Below are 19,034 nucleotides of genomic sequence, written 5' to 3' on the forward strand. Positions count from 1 at the left end.
TTTTGCCTATGCCATAATGACCCTGAAACATCAAGCTATATTAGTGTTTCTTTTGTATCCTCTCTCATTGTCACCTCTCACTTTTCATATTGTAACCCATCAACTTCCCTTCAGGTTCACCTGAACTGCAACAAAATAAGAACTGCTAGGATGCCAGGGGAAACAAATCTATACTATTAACCTGAGAGAAAAAGTGTGAGATTCTTTATTTATAAGGGCTATTATATTATCATTATAAAAACATCAAGTTCTCACTGGAAAAGAAAAAAAAAAAGGTCAACTCCTTCACAGGAGATTGCTTAATGAGATTTCTATTTCAGTATTTACTGGCTAGAAGCAATTCACAGATTTAAGTTAATTAACTGCGTTTAAGACAAAATGATAAGAATTTACCATGTTAACCATTACCTTAAAACAATCAAAAAGATGATCAAGTTGTTCAGGAGAAAAATCCCATGCCAGCTTTGCCAGTAGATCATGTACATTCTTCACAATGGCTTCATGTTTGCCTGCCTGTTGAGAAAACAAATGAAACCAAAAACAATAATGGCCTACTAGAATTTGAGTAACAACCAAGTAATGTATACTTGCCTGCCAACAACTAATAAAATATTCCCATTTCCTCATCTAAATGTGTAACTTAAGAATTTTAAATGCCTTAGAATTGCCATCTGAAACCTGGCTAATCAATTTCTTGATATAATGGTTAATGTGTCTTTTAGGAATTCATCTGAAACTTTATTACAGTTTATTGAATTTAACATGCCAATTTTATTATAGCAAGTAGGGGAAAAATAAGGCACACTAATGGTACTGTTTCAAAACTGGAACCTAAAGCACTCAAAGGCAAAATTGAGTCTTTTCTTGGTTTCTACAGACTAAAAAAATAAAGCGTTGTAATCTAGAACTCAATAATACTTCCCAAATGATCCCTAGGTAGAAACCTGTCATTAAGATAATCAAAGGAATTATAGGTTTCCAGCTTTAAACCTAAGGATATTTATCCTTCTGAACAGTTACCAATCCTTTGGAATAATTATTATAGGTCTTTATAAACAATCTAGTGATTTAACTCTTCTGACATTGGAGGCTTTTTCTTTCTATTAAGCATACTGGGTAACTAATTATAGATGTCTTGTAGTTTGTGAATACGCATTCCTTTATTATTAGTTTACTATTTGCCTCTTATTTAAAACTGTCTACAAATTGCCAGTCTTTACCAAATAGAGTAGATGATGGAATATTTTTATTTTAAAAATGTTACTGCCTATTTCAAATAGATTATTGACAGGATTTCTATAAATTGCAATCACTTAAACTTACTAAAAGTTAAACAATACAAGCCTGCACCCCATTCCACAACTGCCATTATTTCTTAAAGTTCTTTCTCTCTTAAAAATAAAATAGCCACCAACCTAAATTCCTTACCTGTGCTGCCCAGATGTTATCAAGATCCTGTAAGGTCAGAGCTTTCTCTTTAATGACAAACCGAAGAATCTTCTCTAGCTTTTCTACATACTGTGGTTGATGAAGACTATCTCGCAAGACTATGGATAAGATATTGTTCTGTTGTATCCATTCCTAAATATAATTAAAAAAAACTTGTTTCAAAGCAGAAACTAAAAAGCAGCAACTTTCAAGAAGTACATAAAGTATTTTTAAACAACATTAATGGGAAGTCAAACACTTTCACAAAATATCACTAAGGTAAATATGCTTATGTTATTTTAATGCAAATTTTATGAAAACATTATAATAACTTCATAGAACTTATTTCTGCATATACAGAAATGCTCCCATGAACTCGAAAGACTGAAATTATTACAAACACTCGACTCTGGAATTTAATCAGAAAAAGATTATTTAAGTGCAGCAACCAGCATGGCTTAGGCAGAATGGGTACATTACCAATTTTAAGATTTTTGTATTTTTTATACTAGTCATCTGTCACGGAATTGCTTTGATCGTGGGTGAAAAGGCACCCTTCGTATCTTTTACTTTCATTTATTGACTATTTACCATGTGCCAGACACTATTAGATCTTTATTCTCTGAAACAAACCTAATGAGGAGTATTTTATTCTATTACAGAAAAGTAAACATGTCTGAAAGTGTTGGAACTGGGATCTGAATTTGATCTGCATGCTTCTAAAATCTGTATTTTTATAATACTATGCTACCTTGCTTGACTGTTATTGATTATACGAAAAGAAAAAAGTTCTAACTCATGATACAAAATGACAATAATCCACACAGTATGCAACTTAAAGAAAATAAAAAGTAGTTAGCTCTAAAATATGCTAGACAATTATACTTCTCAGCTAGTAAAGGACCAATTATTAAATTTCTAATCTGTTGCAGACAGATATGTTCATAAAATACAAAATGTTGTGGCAATGTCAAATTCATACAAAAGCTTCTAAACATTTCATGTCATGCTCTGTACTTGTCTAGGACTGGTAATAGTTCAAGGATCAGCATCAGTCCTCATACCACAATGAATAGCACTGTGCTCCACTTGCCACAATGTATGGACAAATTACATTCATGAAACCAAATATCTACCACCTGGCCTGCAAACACTGGTCCAACGTCCAAGCATCCTCCACATACCTTTTATCATTTTTAATCACTGTATCCCCCATTAAACTAAGAGCTCCTTGTGGACAGGGACAGTTGTTCTACAGATGTCTCTCTAGTACTGGTACACAGTATCCACTCAAAACATATTGGCTGAATAACTTACACAGCACACCTATTCATTTTAAAACTACAATATATACAAATATCTAGGGTAAATAAAATTTTCTAAACTCTCAATGTCAAATGATGTAAGTACTTTAAAACGGAAGTTCTTAAAATCATCATAAAATATTAATCCATGTAGAACTTATCCCATTAATTTTATTCCTCGTTTTAAAATCTTCAACTAGTTGCACGGGTGGTTCAGTGGTTGAATGCTCGCCTTCCATGTGGGAGACCTGGGTTCAATTCCTGGACCATGCAACCACCTCCCCCCAAAAAAGAAAAAAACTTCAACTAGAATTGGTCAAATGAACAATAGGTCACTTTATTCACTAGATTCCAGATACTATCTCATCCATTCCCAGGATCAACTTTATTACTTCATTTCAACCAACACCCCAAAAGCTAATAATTACCTCAAAACATTCAACAATACGTTTACCAAACCTGTGCTAAATTACCTATATCACTAACAAATAACTAATAAATGTTATTGTTACAAAAAGTTTCCAGGATAAAGTTGTAAATTAATCAAAACACCTTCAAATTTCAAGGTTTAGTTAAATACTTTTTTTAACCAGAGCGATTTTAATTTGTGCCTTAAGTAGATTCTTATTCATAAAAGGAGAATGAAAGGACTTACTGCCATTCGCTCAGCTGTGAGCCACTCTTCCTCCTCTGGGTTACCGTGTCGATGGGTGTAATATGATACACTAGAAATCACCTTATTAACTTCATTCAGTGCATTCATCTTTCCATTGAAAGAAGAAATTTGCAATAATCTACAAGAAAAATTTGGTGTTAAGTGTGATTCTAAAAATTGGGATAAAAACTATTTCAAGAAGTTAAGTATCTTACCTAAGTATCATTTTTAACCTAAATATTTCTAAATTTTTTACAGTTTCTTCTTGTCCTGGAACTCTTGAAGCTAAATTCTTCAAAGACTTAATTATCATTGAAAGGGCATCATTTTTTGCTTCATTCTTTGCTTCTTTTTTCAGTTCTTCATCAGTTAAGTTTTCTAAAAACTGTGGAACCATTTCTATTACCGGAAGAAAGTACTTTTTCACTGTATGAAGAGTAAGAAATTCATAGCATTGTCCAAATGGTCTGAAATAAGGAAGACATAAAATTTCTGTAATACTCAATTTCTTCAAATCAACTAGGACTGAACTCTCAGACTTCTCATACTACTTAAAAGAAATTCCAAGTTAGCAGTTTAAGATAGGAGGAAACCATACTTGAAAATAGAAATTCTATGTATTATCAAGCAATAAAATAGCGATTTCTATAATGCACTGAACATAAATATTAAAATATAACTTACTTAATAAGAGCTGCAATTATTTGAACATTTAATGCTGATCCATTAATGAAACGATCATGCAAAATCTGGAAGCCATTTAAAGTGCCGAATTTGTTGAGTAGATCCACTAGCCAACCCTGCAACACAGTTAATGAAGAAAATTACTTTCCTGCTTTTAGGGAAAAAAGGTACTATCTGAAGTAACTTTTCAACTGAAACATACTAGAAAATAAGAATCCAATAAAACAAATTACTATGTCAAATCATCTTTGAAAAGGTCACAAAAAATTGTATTTTGTTCATATCAATTCCACCTGTGAGTCAGAAGTAGTATGCATATATTAGATCACTGGGGCACAGCTCTATTTGTTCAGACCAATAGAGCTGGTAAACAGAAACTAGAAGCCATGCTCAACAAAAATGACTTCTAATTATCTGAAAGCATCTTCTATTAAAAACATTTCTTTAAGCAGGAAAAAACACTATTCAAAGAAGAAAAAAAGAAAAGGTTAGTTGGTATAAAGTTTTAAACAATTAGACTTTCCTATAAATATACTACTCTTAAAGCCTGAGAGTGACTTGCCAATTTATGGGTTGTATTTTAATTTTTTCGCTAACGGATAGCAGTAACTAAAAAATACAATCCAACAGGGCACGCATTTGTCACAGTTGTGTAACTATAAAGACTGTCTCCATTTAAGAACTTAAAATGGACTGAAAGGTTATGTGAATATAAAAATCAAATATATCTAAGAATTAAGGTACCCAGGACAAGTTTTACTATCATGCCTTCTAAAAAAGCCATATTTCAGAACCACTGTGAGAAAAACAGGATGGAACAGACCCATGATAGAAAATTTCAAAATAAGTGCATATCCTAAAATTTGCCATATTCTTTTTCTTTGTTGTTTTTTGGTACATGGGCCAGGCACTAGGAAATGAACCCGGGTCTCGAGCCACCGTGGCCCACCCTGCCATATTCTTCTAATGTAGTTTTACCTACACTATTGATTCTAGTTCTTTTTTTTCCTCCCCAAAGATAGCATAGGGTGAACTTCACCTGAGACCTGTTGTCTTTGTGTGTGTGTATGCATGGGCTGGGAATGGAACCCAGGTCTCCCTCATGGCAGGTGAGCATTTTATCACTGGAGACCTCTTGTCTTAATGACATTTTCACATCTTAAATGTTTAAATAATCTTCATTTAAACACCTTCAAACATCTTGAGGAGAGGTACTTAGGGGGAGGATTCATACCATAGTTAGGTAACTAATACTTTTGTGGACATCCCTGACAGCTTTAGTTTCGTCACACGTAATATGTTCTGGGGGGTGGGGGTGGGGGTGAGGGGTGGGGGTATTAGGGGGAGGTTGGGATTTGAAGGAGAAAAGTAGGATAGCTTCACCAAGAACTCTAAAGAATGAGAAGTTAGTTATTAAGGCTCAAAAATACTCCTAGTAAAACAGACTTTTAAGCACTGCAATTCAATTTTTCAAAGGTAAAGAAAAACTTGCTACAAATTTAGTGCCTATAAGGTTACTTACAATACAACGCAGTTCAGGAAGTTTATCATGATCATCTAACTTCAAAAATTGAACTTTGTGACCACTATCTTTGGGGTATAAGAGAGAAAAAAATATATATTGGGTCTACCATCTTCAAAATGGCAGAGTGAGATGTTTTAGGGCTCTGTACACCACAGAAACTTTGAACAATAAGGAATAACTAGCAGAAAAAATATCTTTCTCAAAGCTCCAGAAAACTGCTAAAGGACTGAAGTAACAGGGTGTGATGGTTTGAAGCTGTACGTACCTCAGAAAATCATGGATCTTGAGGAAACTGTTTCCTAGGGAAGAGGAAACATTTCTATACCATGTAAACAGGGGAATTCCTAGGACCAGGCATACATGTCCAAGACAAGACACAGGGAGAGAGGATAAGCGAGGCCCCTAATCTTAGGCCTGGAGCTATTCTCATATAATCCATTGCATGAATAAACCCTGAAGGAGGACACCTGCACGGTCAAATCTGCAAAGACTGAGAATGGTATTTCTTCTTTTTTTGTTGTTAGTTCCTGGCAATCAAGGAAAGCTTTGTCATAATACTAGCTGGATGTAAGCTTAAGAATCATGCACATTAAGAGTCTTAATTCCAGGGACAATGCATTAAAATATCAAAATGTCTAGGTTTTAACAAAAGCTATAAAACACACAAAGAAACAGGACGTGATAGCCCATGCAAAGAAGATTAAAGTCTTAGAAACGGCTAATGAAGAGCTCTAGATCTGGGAAATACCAGGCAAAGACTTTAAAAATATGGTCCTAAATACGCTGAAAGAACTAAAGGAAAATAGGCAAAGAGCCATAGGAAATATGGAAAATGATATATGAACACAAAGAGAGCATTATAAGAAAGATGGAAATTATGAAAGGACTCAAACAGAGCTGAAGAACAAAGCAACAGAAATTTAAAATATGCTACAGGAGTTCAGCAGCAGATTGGAGCTGGCAGAGAAAAAATCAGTGAACTTGAAGACAAGACAATTTAAATCATTCACTCTGAGCAGAAAGAAAAATGAAGAAAAGTGAACAGAGCCTGAAGAACCTGTAGGACACCATCAAGCATGCCAATATACACATCGTGGGAGTTCAGAAAAAGAAGTAAAAAAGGGATAGAGAGACTACTCAAAGAAATAATGGCTGAAAAGCCCCCACATTTAATGAAAGATTTGAATACAAACATCCAAGATGCTGAACAAACTCCAAACAGGATAAATCCAAATAGAGCCATGTCATAGTATATTATAATTAAACTACTAAAGAGCAAAAAGGATTAAGAGAATTCTGAAAGCCACAAAAGAGAAGCAACATATGCTAATACAAGGGGAACTCAATTAAATTAAATGCCGCTTTCTCATTGGAAACCAGAGGCAAGAAAACAGTGAGAAGACATTTAAATTGCTGAAAGCAAAAATTTGCCAATCAAAACTTCTATATTTGGCAAGAATGTCTTTCAAAAAATGAGGGAAAGATTGAGACATTCCCAGAAAAATAAAAGCACAGGGAATTTATCACCACTAGACCAGTCCTAGATGAGATGTGAAAGAGAGTTCTGCAGATTGAAAGCAAAGGACACTAAACAATAGATTGAAGCCACATGAAGAAATAAAAAACAAAGATCACCAGTATGGGAAACGAGATAAACATAAATGCTAGGACTACTGTATTTTTAGTTTGTAACTATATTTTTTACTTTTTACACAGGATCTAAAAGGCAAACATATAAAATGTAATGAGAAATCAGTGGTTTTGGACTCAATGTATAAACATAAGAACTACAAGGTGAGGAGATGGAGGGTATAGGAATATAGTTTGTGTATATGACTGAAGTTGGTATCAAAGCAAATGAGACTGTTATAGATTTAGGATGTGAAATCTAAGCCCCGTGGTAACTACAAAGAAAATATCTAAGAATATGTAAGCTTACAGAGACAGAAAATAGAATACACGTGGTTAGGAGTTAATGTGTAATTGGAATACAATTTTTGTTTAGAGAAATGGGATAATTTTAGTAAAGGAAGGTGGGGGGATACCACAATATCATGAATGTGGTTAATCTCACTGAATGAATGGTATGCTTGGGAGTGGTTGAGATGGGAAATTTTATGTTGTGCGTGTGAGCCCACAATTAAAAAAAAAGAATGAAAGCAACTAAAGAGACAATGACAATTAAATGCGATGCATGATTCTGGATGGGATCTAGCAAGGGAGGAGAAAGGTTCTAAGGGACATTATTGGGACCTATGGAAAAAATTGGAATATAGACTGTAAGCTCTGTATCAATGTTAAATTTTCTAACTTTGATAACTGCACTTTATGTGGTTGCATTAAGAGAATATCTTTGTTCTTAGGAAATATACATGGCACTATCAAGCGTTCAAGGAACATGATGCATACAACCTACACTCACGTGCTCAGCAAAATGGACTGTGAAACAGACAGAATGATTTAGCAAAGGTGGCAAAAGGTTAAAATTGATACATCTAGTTATCTGAGGGGCACAGACCTATGTTGGAGTATGGGGTTTATATTATTTCTCTAACTGTCCTTTAAGTTATTCAAGTCCTTAAATGCAAACATATATAAATCTTCTATTTTGAAAGTATTTCAAAATTTTAAAAGTATTTGAAATACTTTCAAAATAAAAGATTTATACATGCATGCATTTACATATTCCCAGTTTCTTCCTTATATCATGGTGCCTACATCCAACTAGGGACATGGTTGGAAATTCTGTCCAATGTAACTTTTAATCAAGTTTTTTTTCAATGCTTACAGAAGATCTGCTAGCAATACAATAAAATATATAATTTCACTGATTTCAGAAAGAAGTAAACAGTTAACTCTGTGGAATGTTTCTCCTTGATTCACGATCCTAATGTGGGCTTTATAAAAAATTGTACTCTCGACAAACACTTTGAAGGGCTACACAGACTTACAGTTAATCATATTTTTAAGTTCAATAGAAAGAACTAGGTTTTAAAGAAAGATATAAAACTATCCTAAAACTTTATATTTTGCCATCTCATGTTAAGTTGTTCTGTTAGTCTCCTTAAGTTGGACATTATTAGTGACCCATAGAGCAAAAAAGAAAGTAAAATAAAATAAAGAAAAACACAGACACAGACACTCTGAACACCACCATTATCTAGATAAGTAATTCAGTTTACTGAAGCAACAAGAAGCCATCTAGTGGCAGCAACATGATGAACCCTGAGAGAGAGCTGAAAAATCTCACACCTCTAAGTTCAATGCATTTTGATGATTTTAGCTTTTAACAGGATGAACTAAGCTTTGTATGACTTCAAATTTATCCCAGCTTTTTCATTTAATAAGACTCAACATTAAAAACATCTCCCTACATTCTAAAATTTTAAAAACTATATATTGCTAATTATTTAACATTTATTAAAAGTAGTACAGTTTGGGTGCTGCTTTTAAAAAAAAATTTATTTTATTTTTATTTTATTTCATTTTATTGTGCATGGGCAGACACCGGGAAACAAATCCGTGTTTCCGGCATGGCAGGCGAGAACTCTGCCTGCTGAGCCACCGTGGCCCTGATTTTTAGTTTCTGATTGTTTAGTATATGTGCCACCGAAGCAAGCACAAGTTTCTGATTGTTTAATGTTAGACTCAAAGTGTTTTCTGATATTGATCAAAAATATAATTTTTTCAAAGATGCATTTTTAAGTTACTTTTATCACACACATATATAGCAACTACTATATGCAATGGACTATTCTGAGCATTTTATAAATATTAACTAATTTAGTCTCTATAGTCACCCTATAAGGTAGACACTATAATTCCCATTTTATAGATGAGGAAACAAGAAACTTACTCATATTTGTGTACGTAGTAAGAGAAGCTGTTGGATTTAAATCGAAGTTGTCTAATTCAAGAGTATATGGTTAATGCTACCTCACACAAATACCTTCTAAATACCTAACTAAAGAGTCCAGTTAGTGGTCTTATTGTAAATGTATCACATATATTTTACAATGTTCTGTATTTTATTAAGAAACTTATTTATGTAAGCTGTAATTCCAAAGAATGTAATTATTTTTTTTAATTATCCTGTGATATGGCATAGTTGTGATTTTAAAGAGTATTTTCTTATTTTTTACTTGACTACCATTATAGAGAATTCCTGAATTAATTGACATCTTAATGAACAAGTCAAAGGTTCTGAATAGATATCATGTGATGCATCATAAAGCAACTTTCTGGTGTTCCTGGATGTCATCTGTCATCTTATGTGTGCACTAGAGCATGGAACATAATGTTTCTTGTCTTTGGGGATTTTTTTTTTTAGCAATTAATCACTAATTGAAAAATACAGTGTAGCTGAGTCTTATGAGAAGTATTAATGTCTTGTCCTAATTAAACTCTTTAATTAAAAAAAAAAAAAAGTAGTACAGTTGGGTGGGCCATGGTGGCTCAGCAGGCAAGAATGCTCGCCTGCCACGCCAGAGGACCTGGGTTCGATTTTGGGTGCCTGCCCATGTAAAAAAAATAATAAAATAAAATAAAATAAAATAAAATGCACTAGAAAGCCATGCTGCTGAGTACCAAATTAAAAAAAAAAAAGTAGTACAGTTTGGGGATACATTTTTTTAATGTGGATTACTTTAACTGATACACAGGATTTACAATGGAAAAGTTTTATATTTAGAGATATTTTCAATCCAGTGAGATTTGAAAATCTTACTACTTTGTTCTCATAATTTTACTTTTATATAATTTTACTTTTATGACATTATTATTAGGAATTTATATGATATGTTTGATTAGGGAATAAAACAATCTCAGAATATCTGAAATGATCATGGCCTTAAAAATCAACATCTAAGTACTGGTTCAAAGATGTAATCTTCCCCACTCTTGCCATTTCAAAGGAAAAAATATGGTCTATTTCATACTAACCCTAAGTATGACTATTATCAAAGGGGCTGGACAGAAGACAAAGGGGACTGAGTATACATGAAGAATGTTACACAGCTATGGAAAAGGCTTCTAGTTTTGTATATTCTCCTTTAAAACCCTAAAGTCAATCTGACTGCCAGACTTTAAATATTTAAACAAAGAAAAACTTAACAGGAGTAGAAACAAAGGATGAAACATAGGGTCAGTACAAAATAAGGCAGAATCTGGTTAAGAGTAATATGAAACAATTCTTCAGCATGTTAATGGGATGTTGAGATCATTTAAAGTTCTCTGGCAGAACAAAACAATTGTAATATTTGACTTTGAAAATAACAAACCAACACACTTTTGGTGATCGAGGGTCTGGAGAACGAGCAAAGAGTTCATCTTCAGGCAACTGAACACTTGAGGAAACCGATTCACAGGGACGTGTACCATTGTAGATATGGAATTTGCAATGAGGATTTAAGGCCATGGAGAGAAGTTCTAGAAGTGGAAACCAGTCTTGGGACAACTTGGCCACACACAGCTCCACCAGGCGATGAGTATTGTTAATAATACACCTCTGTTATATAAGGGAGAAAAAGTGATTTATAAGATGAAGACTTTGTAATTTCCAACAGAATTAACTTCGTGTTGTTATTAATGATCTCTTTCCGTTTTTCTATAATGATTATTAGAATTACATTTAATTTCACTAATACTATGATTAAGCTAATATATCAAGAAAGATGTTAGTGTTTATTTAACTTCATGTTTATATAGTATAGTTCAAAAGCTATTTGTTATGGCTTACAAAATGTAGTAGGTGCCTATTGATCCTGTTTTATGTCCACAGACAAGATGCAAATTGCCATTTTCTTTCACTGGAATTTGTACATTAGATGCAGCAATTCTAAAATCTAACCGGTAAGTCAATTATCCAAGATAGGGTAGTAGATGTGCTACCTAAACCTCAATGCAAAAGTCTGACACCTTACAAATTTTCCATTTCCAAGGCTATCTAGCTACAAATTGAATCAAAAGAAGTTGGGATTTTTATGCCATGGTCATATCTGGGAAACAGTTTAACAGAGCACAAAGCTTTACAATTTATGACCATTTCCAAATCATAAACAAGGAACAGAGACTTGGAACATTTAATTAAATATGCATAACTTTCAAGATGTCTGGATGCCATCTTATAATCAATAGCCATGTACACTGGCTGGTTTCCTAATGAAGGTGTTTCCAGAGGATTTGTTTTCACTTCTGCCAGTCACTTGGGGGCACTACCAATTTGAGACCACTTCAAAAATTCTCTGCTTGAGAACTTTTTTCTATCACACCTGTAATTTGAATTCAGACTACAACATGTTTGAATACTGGCTTGTGGTTTAAATCTTCAGATTTTTTTTCTCCCTCTACAGTTGAGAAATGCATGCTTCTTTGCTACCCCGTCCTGCCTGGTGAGTTCATTTCACATTTGCTTTACACTGACCCTTTTGGTGTATGTCCCAGATGTGTATTAGATTTTTCATCTTGGATGTTTTTCTTCCTTAGTGGTATACAAAATAGTGGTGCATCTTACAATTGATAGCATCATATATATCTGATGAGTTATGGTGACTTGCCCAAGGTCACAAGGCACTTGAGAACTCAGGAGACAGATTAAACCAACATTTCCTAATTCTAAATCTCATGCTCATTCTGAATGGTCATGCTGCCTTCAACAGAGGCCGTAATTTATTTTTTTTAAAAAAGCCTTTCATTTTTACACTTTTTGATCAATTAATGGACTAAATACACATGATATAAGCACATATGTGTGTGTCTATATACCCATTTAAAAACCACCACAAACATCACTATGTAAATCTGATTTTCTAAAGTGAAATATGAGACTCACATGTATTTCAAACTTCCAGCCACTCACTGCCTCATCTGTAAGAATTTTAGTGAATGATATTGTTAGGCCATCTCGAAAAAATCGCTGACATGCTTCACTTTTAACATCAAGGCCTAAGAAAAGAGGAGAAAAATTAATGTAAATAAAAACATGTTTTTGGCTGTTTTACAATGTTGAATTATAGGACAAAAGATAATAAATAGTTGGCAACTGTTCACTGGTCGCTAACAAATGCAAAGTAGCTTTGGAAAAAAGACTCACAGCATTATTATAAGAGGTCAAGAAGGTAACTTAATTATATTTCAATCAAGTATTAACGTCTCAAAGTTCTTCTATGTCAAATACGTGACTTGATTCAGAAACAGAAAAGAAAAACAGTCTTTGGTGGGTTTTAAAAATACCTAATTATACAAAATTAATATTAAACCAAGAAATATTAAGACAAATTGAAAATATTCCAAATTATGGCATCAGACCTTAAACATAAAATGGTTACCAGTACCCTGTGATAGGGAATCTAAACACTTAATAGCATTTTACTCCCTGAAAATAAACGTTAAAACATTTTACAACTATTCTGAAAATCTTGTTTTGGTGATAAATTATCCAATCAGCATTAATATTCTTACACAAGTGTTTTATCAAATGAGACGAATTCTCTGTCTTGTCTTCCTCATAAAGTCTCTTTCACAATTTCAGTGTCTTTGTTTCTTAACATCTTTAATTTCATCTGATTTTAAAAAGGCAATAAAGCCATGTGCTTCCAAACTAAGAAAACCTTTAACTCCTAATAAAAAAATGAACTATTCAATTTGTATACTAAAATATTAACTGATTCTGAGAGTACAAAATAGATGGCACGGAAACCCAATCTTAATACTTAAAACCTTAAATCTTGCCTAAAATGAATTTCCTGTCTCAGAAAAGAAATATGGAGGGAAAATGCAAAACAATACAGGTTCACTGAATACCAATGCTATTAAATGAAACACAAGTATCTGTTTTTTATTTATCATGTGTACTGTCAGGACACAGAACATGCCTAGCACAGACGTCTTCAAATAGTTACTGAATAGTTGAGTAAATGTGCACAAGAACAAAAGAAATTCAAGAGGCCCAAAACAATTGCAGTCTATTAACATATTTTCATAGCTTACTAAATAATTTTTAAGATTAATAAAATATAAAGACACATTCTTACAATGAAGGGGAGTGATTATTGTAAGATAAATGACACAGTGACCATTGCCACTGAGACAAACTAAAGTGAAGTCCTAAAAATATTAATTGGGACAAAAATTTATTTCAGTGGTGATAGTTAAAAATATATTCATGGCTACCAAATTCCAGAAAATGAAATGTTACTGCCATTTATTTTAACCTCCAATACCTTAAAAATGAGAATAGTACAATAGCAGTCCTCTGTTAAGAGAATTCAACTGCACCTAAAATTAGACCAAGGTTATTGAAAAAAATTATTAATTCCAACATTAAGTTTTTACTTCTGAACTCAATGAATATACCAAATTCCTTTTACTGGATTTTTTTTTTTTTAATAAGAACCATAGACCCTTATCATTCAAGTTTTAAGTTTTTTTTTAATAGAAAAATTAAACCTGCAAGCTAGATAATCTACTTAAAAAAGCAACCAGTATTAATGAAATGGCAATTTTCATCCAAAAGTTCATGGATGAAGATTCTACTAAGGTTTAAAGATCCATGTCCTTTGAGTCACTGGCATTTTAGTAAAGCAAAGGGCAAGTGTAAATAATCTGTAGTGTACTTATCAACATAGAAATGGCTTATGCTAAAAAAAAAAAAAAAACAAAGCCAAATATATCTGAAGTCTACATTACTCATTAGCTACAGAGTACTTTAGTAACTGTAAAATGTATTTTTTTTTATGTGCATTATATCTCATGTAACAGATTAGGCCCTAGGTTAAAAAAGCTTAGCCTTTGAATAACAACCTCTTTGAGAATCTGATTAAACAATGAATCTAACTCCTTAGAAATACAGATATACTACAATTTGATGTACATCAGTTCACAAACAACACTGAAGGCTCTCCAAAGGTTATGAAACGTTGCTCTAGTATGTATCATAAACCACACCAAGAAAGCTTAGTTAGATGTTCTAGTCTAGGAATATGTGTGTTTATAATAGGAAAACAGTCTGCAGGGATGAAGTGAAATGATATCTAATAGCATATATTATGGAAAGCATAACAATATCTAAACTTACCTTTTTTACTAAGATCAATAGCAGCTTCTAAAAGCACTTCTAATTCCCCTTTCGGCAAAACTGGAACCACCCATCGAGGCCTGAGTTTTTATAAAATAAAAAGATGCTTATTGGTTATATACTAAAAGAGACACTATAAATGGGTTACTAGTTATGATTACTCACTTAGCTCATTATGAAAATATTAAATATTAAAATAATATTAAACTATCAAAACAACAAGGTTGGCAGAGTATCTACTTTGTGGAACTAAACGCCATTTGTTGTCTCTACAAACAGGATTTATTTAGATACTTTCACACAAAAGATATTGTATTGGCAGGGTGGACACTCAATAATTTTAATAACTATAGTAGGTTAAATGACCCATGGGTCTCTAAGTCTCTGTGACTCCATAGGTACACCTTCCTCCCTTAAACAAGGATGTAGCATATACTCAGGTGATGCTTTCTGTTGTCCCAATGACAGCCCAGCAATGTAGGAGTCTACACTTTTCCCACCTCTTCTTCCTCACCACAACCCACTCACCAACCGCTCCCCAGAAGTCTTCTTTCATCTATCCCTCAGTCCCTGTACTAAGTGCTGGCAAATTCCCTGTTTGCATAAGACACTCTATCACCAGAAAACCTGTATAAAGTAGATAAAACTTTTATCACCTTTGTTGTCTTTATTTACACAAAGAACATCACTTCATCTTTCCCTGAGGGTATGCTAATATGCAACTTAGTCCCGGTCCACATATTTAATACACTTCACTAACAATCAACAACCACCAGACAAAAATGGAAAAGCAACAATACAACCTTTTGAAATGAAGTCTCTGCTAGAGAATGGTCAGGAACCATTAAAAACAACTTCATACAAATTTTGTTTGGTTAACTAGGATTCATTATACACTACTACTATAGGCATCTGCCAAAATCACAATATATTCCTTTAAAGCGTCTATGTACCATTAAAATAAATGAATTATATGTTTATCAATAAGAAAAAATATTCAAGGTATATTAAGCAAGGAAAGTGAATTACAAATGATATTATAACCAGAATCCCATATTTGTATAAAAATGAATACATATATGATACTAAACACAAAGATAACCTGGAAGAATGTGCTCCTATTTCTTAATAGTAATCTTTGGTTAGGATGTGTATTTTACACAAAGGGAATATTATAGATAACTTTATCTATGTAATATATATTTATACTTAAGAATACATAGTTATTACTGTATATCAGAACTTTTTTCCAATATAAAGGGTTTCCATTTCCTTTGCTATTATATATTTAGTGCTCACCTATTTTTAGAAAGCGAATTACTACAAATAAAATTTATTAAGGCCTATAAAAATGTGTGTTTTCATTTCTTTCCTTTACAGGGGTCGGTGAAGTATGACGTACCTTCCTGACAGTAGGCATAGTGAGGACCACAGTCATATGGGGTTCTTTAACATGCTCTTCCCTTATTTTCTGCAAATCTTTTCCTCCCCTCTGTACAACTTAAACTTTACTCTCTTGAGTCTTCCTCCAAATAATCAAAGTGATCATTTATACATATGGGAAAAAGGATGACTGGTGTGTGTAGTGTATATGGTGGGGGTAGGGGGTTCATTTGTACTACAAGTATGAAAAATTATACTTCAAATAGCCCCTGAGATGAAGATAAACAGTAACAAAGAACTGAGTGGTTAAATGCCTCAAGCTAGTCAAGGGTTCACAAGGGCAGGCTCCAAGGAATTCAATCTCCTCCCAACCTGATTTACCTCAGGGCCATCCCACAATTATTTAAAAGTCATCCAGCAATCCTAGCAACCAGCATACCAGTGAGAAAAAAAGCTTTATAAACTCAAACGGAAACCCGCATGTACAGTTCTAGCTCAGAAACCAGCCATCTAAGACCATCAACATTAATCTGAAAATTTTATTCACACAGTCATTCCCTTTCATTTTCTAAATCCACAGAAATGACTGGATTAAGAAACATGGGTTACAAATATTTGGCAATGACTAAAGTGATAAGGCTATTAAAGAAGGCATGGCTGTTACTGTAACATTTGCATCCACTCTTTCCCTTTTCTCATTCACTGCCAGGTACAATGCTGAGAAACTTGGTCATTTATCTTGTATAATACACACATTAAAAACAAAACAAAGCACAACCAACTCACCTGTTGATCATGTCATCCAACTTTGCCAGGTCAGTATGTGGAAATGCAGGTTCCTCATCTTCAAGCTGTGGTGGGGCATCACCTTGACCTTGTTCATCGGGGGGAGTTGCTGGGGAATTCTCATTGGAAGAATCAGGCGATGAAGTCTTAATTAAAAATGAAATATTCCAGACTTAAGTTTCTCTAACATATTGTACGACATCTAGCAATTCAGACGTTAACACAAGATTAGGTGAAAATATCGTGTATTTTCAAACAAGGTATAATTATTGAAAGCTTACAGTGTTCCTAAAAGTCTCTGTGCTACCGAGCTTTTTAAAAATTTCATTTAATTCTCACCATCCTAATGAAGTATTCTGCTATTTAACAGATGAGAAAGAAACTCAGACAATAAGTAAATAGCCTAAGGTCACACAGATCAAACTCTACAGGACTGGAACTCAGATCTAAAGTTTGCATTCTTAACCAAAATCTTATTGTGTGTCTGCTTACACTTCCAATTATGTACACTGTCATGACAGAAATTATAATATGAATATGAAATATCACATTTTATAGATTAAAAGGCTTCTGATTTATAACTTTTTTACTTTATTTGAAAGAAAAAAAAAGGTCAATTTAAACACCTACTCTCAAACTACTACCCAAACAATTTAGAACTTCAAGATCATGGTTTCTAAATAAGTCATGTCACTTTCAATTAATACGACTACATTTTATTTTTTTTCAGTGCTCATTTTTAGCACATCTTTCTGTTCCCCCCCACCCCCACTTCAGTTATCTATAATATTCCCAAACTAGGTAAATGAAGTCTGATTTTTTTTAATTTATGACAACCACATACAAACACAAACATTCTTACCATATATATGATCATTCCTTTCTTGTTATATAATCAGTAACTCACAATATCATCACATAGTTGTATATTCATCATTATGATCATTTCTTAGAACATTTGCATCAATGAATGAACTCTTTTTTTTTTTTTTTTTTTTTAAAGGAAAGACAGAGAGAAGGAAGGAAGGATAGAAGGAAGGAAGGGAAACATCTCCAAACATTTTCTTGCTTTATTGTATTTTGTTTTTCCGTTTTTGTTACATGGGCTGGGGCCGGGAATCGAACCGAGGTCCTCCGGCATAGCAGGCAAGCACTTTGCCCGCTGAGCCACCGCGGCCCGCCCTGAATGAACTCTTATGACCCCTACTCTTAATGTAGAAAGCAAGTGGCATCTTCTCATTTGAAATGGAACGAACCTAAATTTTATACTGATGTGTTCCTGAATTTTCTACCCACTATAGCTTAATGGTCCTTTTAGAGAAGAATGTCCCCCTCCCTATCACTGTAGCAGCTATTGAGCAGCTGTGTAATAAACAGAGCTACATTAGTAAACATTTGCATGAAGACACCCAGGTATACCACTATTACCATGTGCTACTCTACTTACAGAGTCCACGCATGAACTCATATGGCCAACTAGCAACTAAATGATGAACTTTTACTTAAGGAAAATAACGCTGTGCAGGTACCATAAAGCTGGTCTCATGGCCAAAAAAAAAAGTCTGTAGTACAGAATTCCAATGTTAAAAGCCAATGGAAATATTTGCATCTGAAGTATGCAATTTTGGAAGCCTGCTTTATTATTCTTTTTAAACTCTACTATCTGGATATTTTATATGTCCATAGAGAATGTAAACACAAAAATAAAAACACTGATAATACTCGACCAACAGGTAAGCACCAGTGACATTTTAAATTATTTCCTTCCAATTTTTATTCACTGGACAAGAGAAATTGTCCATATACATGTACAAGTTTATAATAAAATTAAGGTTATATTGTTTAAGGCCATGTCCTTTTCCATTCAACATTTGAGTATTTTCACCAATTAAGAATCTTTCTTTTTCCTGAACTTTGATCCTGGAAATATCATTACTAGAACAGTATAAACAACTTCTTCTAAAGCCACTGACACATTATCAAATTCCATCCAGAAAGTTTGTACTAATACAGCCTCCAGCAACAGCATCCAGCAACAGCATCCAAGAGTGTTGATACCACAGTGCCTTTGCCAAGTCTGTTTCATTTATGACCAAGTCTTATTATACACTAGGGCCTATGTATCCTGTGGGAACACACTTAAAAAAAATTGTATATTAAGTGAAAAGGCTAATTGATTCTAGAGAAATTTCCTTT

At 33.5% G+C, this 19,034-nt stretch overlaps 1 protein-coding gene across 5 annotated transcripts in view; it reads right to left on the reverse strand.

Moving 5' to 3' along the window:
* The window catches only part of USP9X (ubiquitin specific peptidase 9 X-linked), a 180,188-nt gene that overhangs the window by 94,170 nt on the left and 66,984 nt on the right, over positions 1 to 19,034 (reverse strand). For all 5 annotated transcript variants that reach the window (XM_077145755.1, XM_077145756.1, XM_077145759.1 and 2 more), the window contains 9 exons: positions 16,839 to 16,984; positions 14,670 to 14,749; positions 12,426 to 12,538; positions 10,884 to 11,102; positions 4,072 to 4,187; positions 3,603 to 3,854; positions 3,388 to 3,526; positions 1,429 to 1,581; positions 409 to 513 (listed from right to left, as the gene is read on the reverse strand). In XM_077145755.1, the coding sequence (XP_077001870.1) occupies positions 409 to 513; positions 1,429 to 1,581; positions 3,388 to 3,526; positions 3,603 to 3,854; positions 4,072 to 4,187; positions 10,884 to 11,102; positions 12,426 to 12,538; positions 14,670 to 14,749; positions 16,839 to 16,984 (1,323 nt within the window). The remainder of the gene's footprint in view (positions 1 to 408; positions 514 to 1,428; positions 1,582 to 3,387; positions 3,527 to 3,602; positions 3,855 to 4,071; positions 4,188 to 10,883; positions 11,103 to 12,425; positions 12,539 to 14,669; positions 14,750 to 16,838; positions 16,985 to 19,034) is intronic.

The sequence above is a fragment of the Tamandua tetradactyla genome, chromosome X (assembly GCF_023851605.1).
Source record: "Tamandua tetradactyla isolate mTamTet1 chromosome X, mTamTet1.pri, whole genome shotgun sequence".
Lineage (NCBI taxonomy): Eukaryota > Metazoa > Chordata > Mammalia > Pilosa > Myrmecophagidae > Tamandua > Tamandua tetradactyla.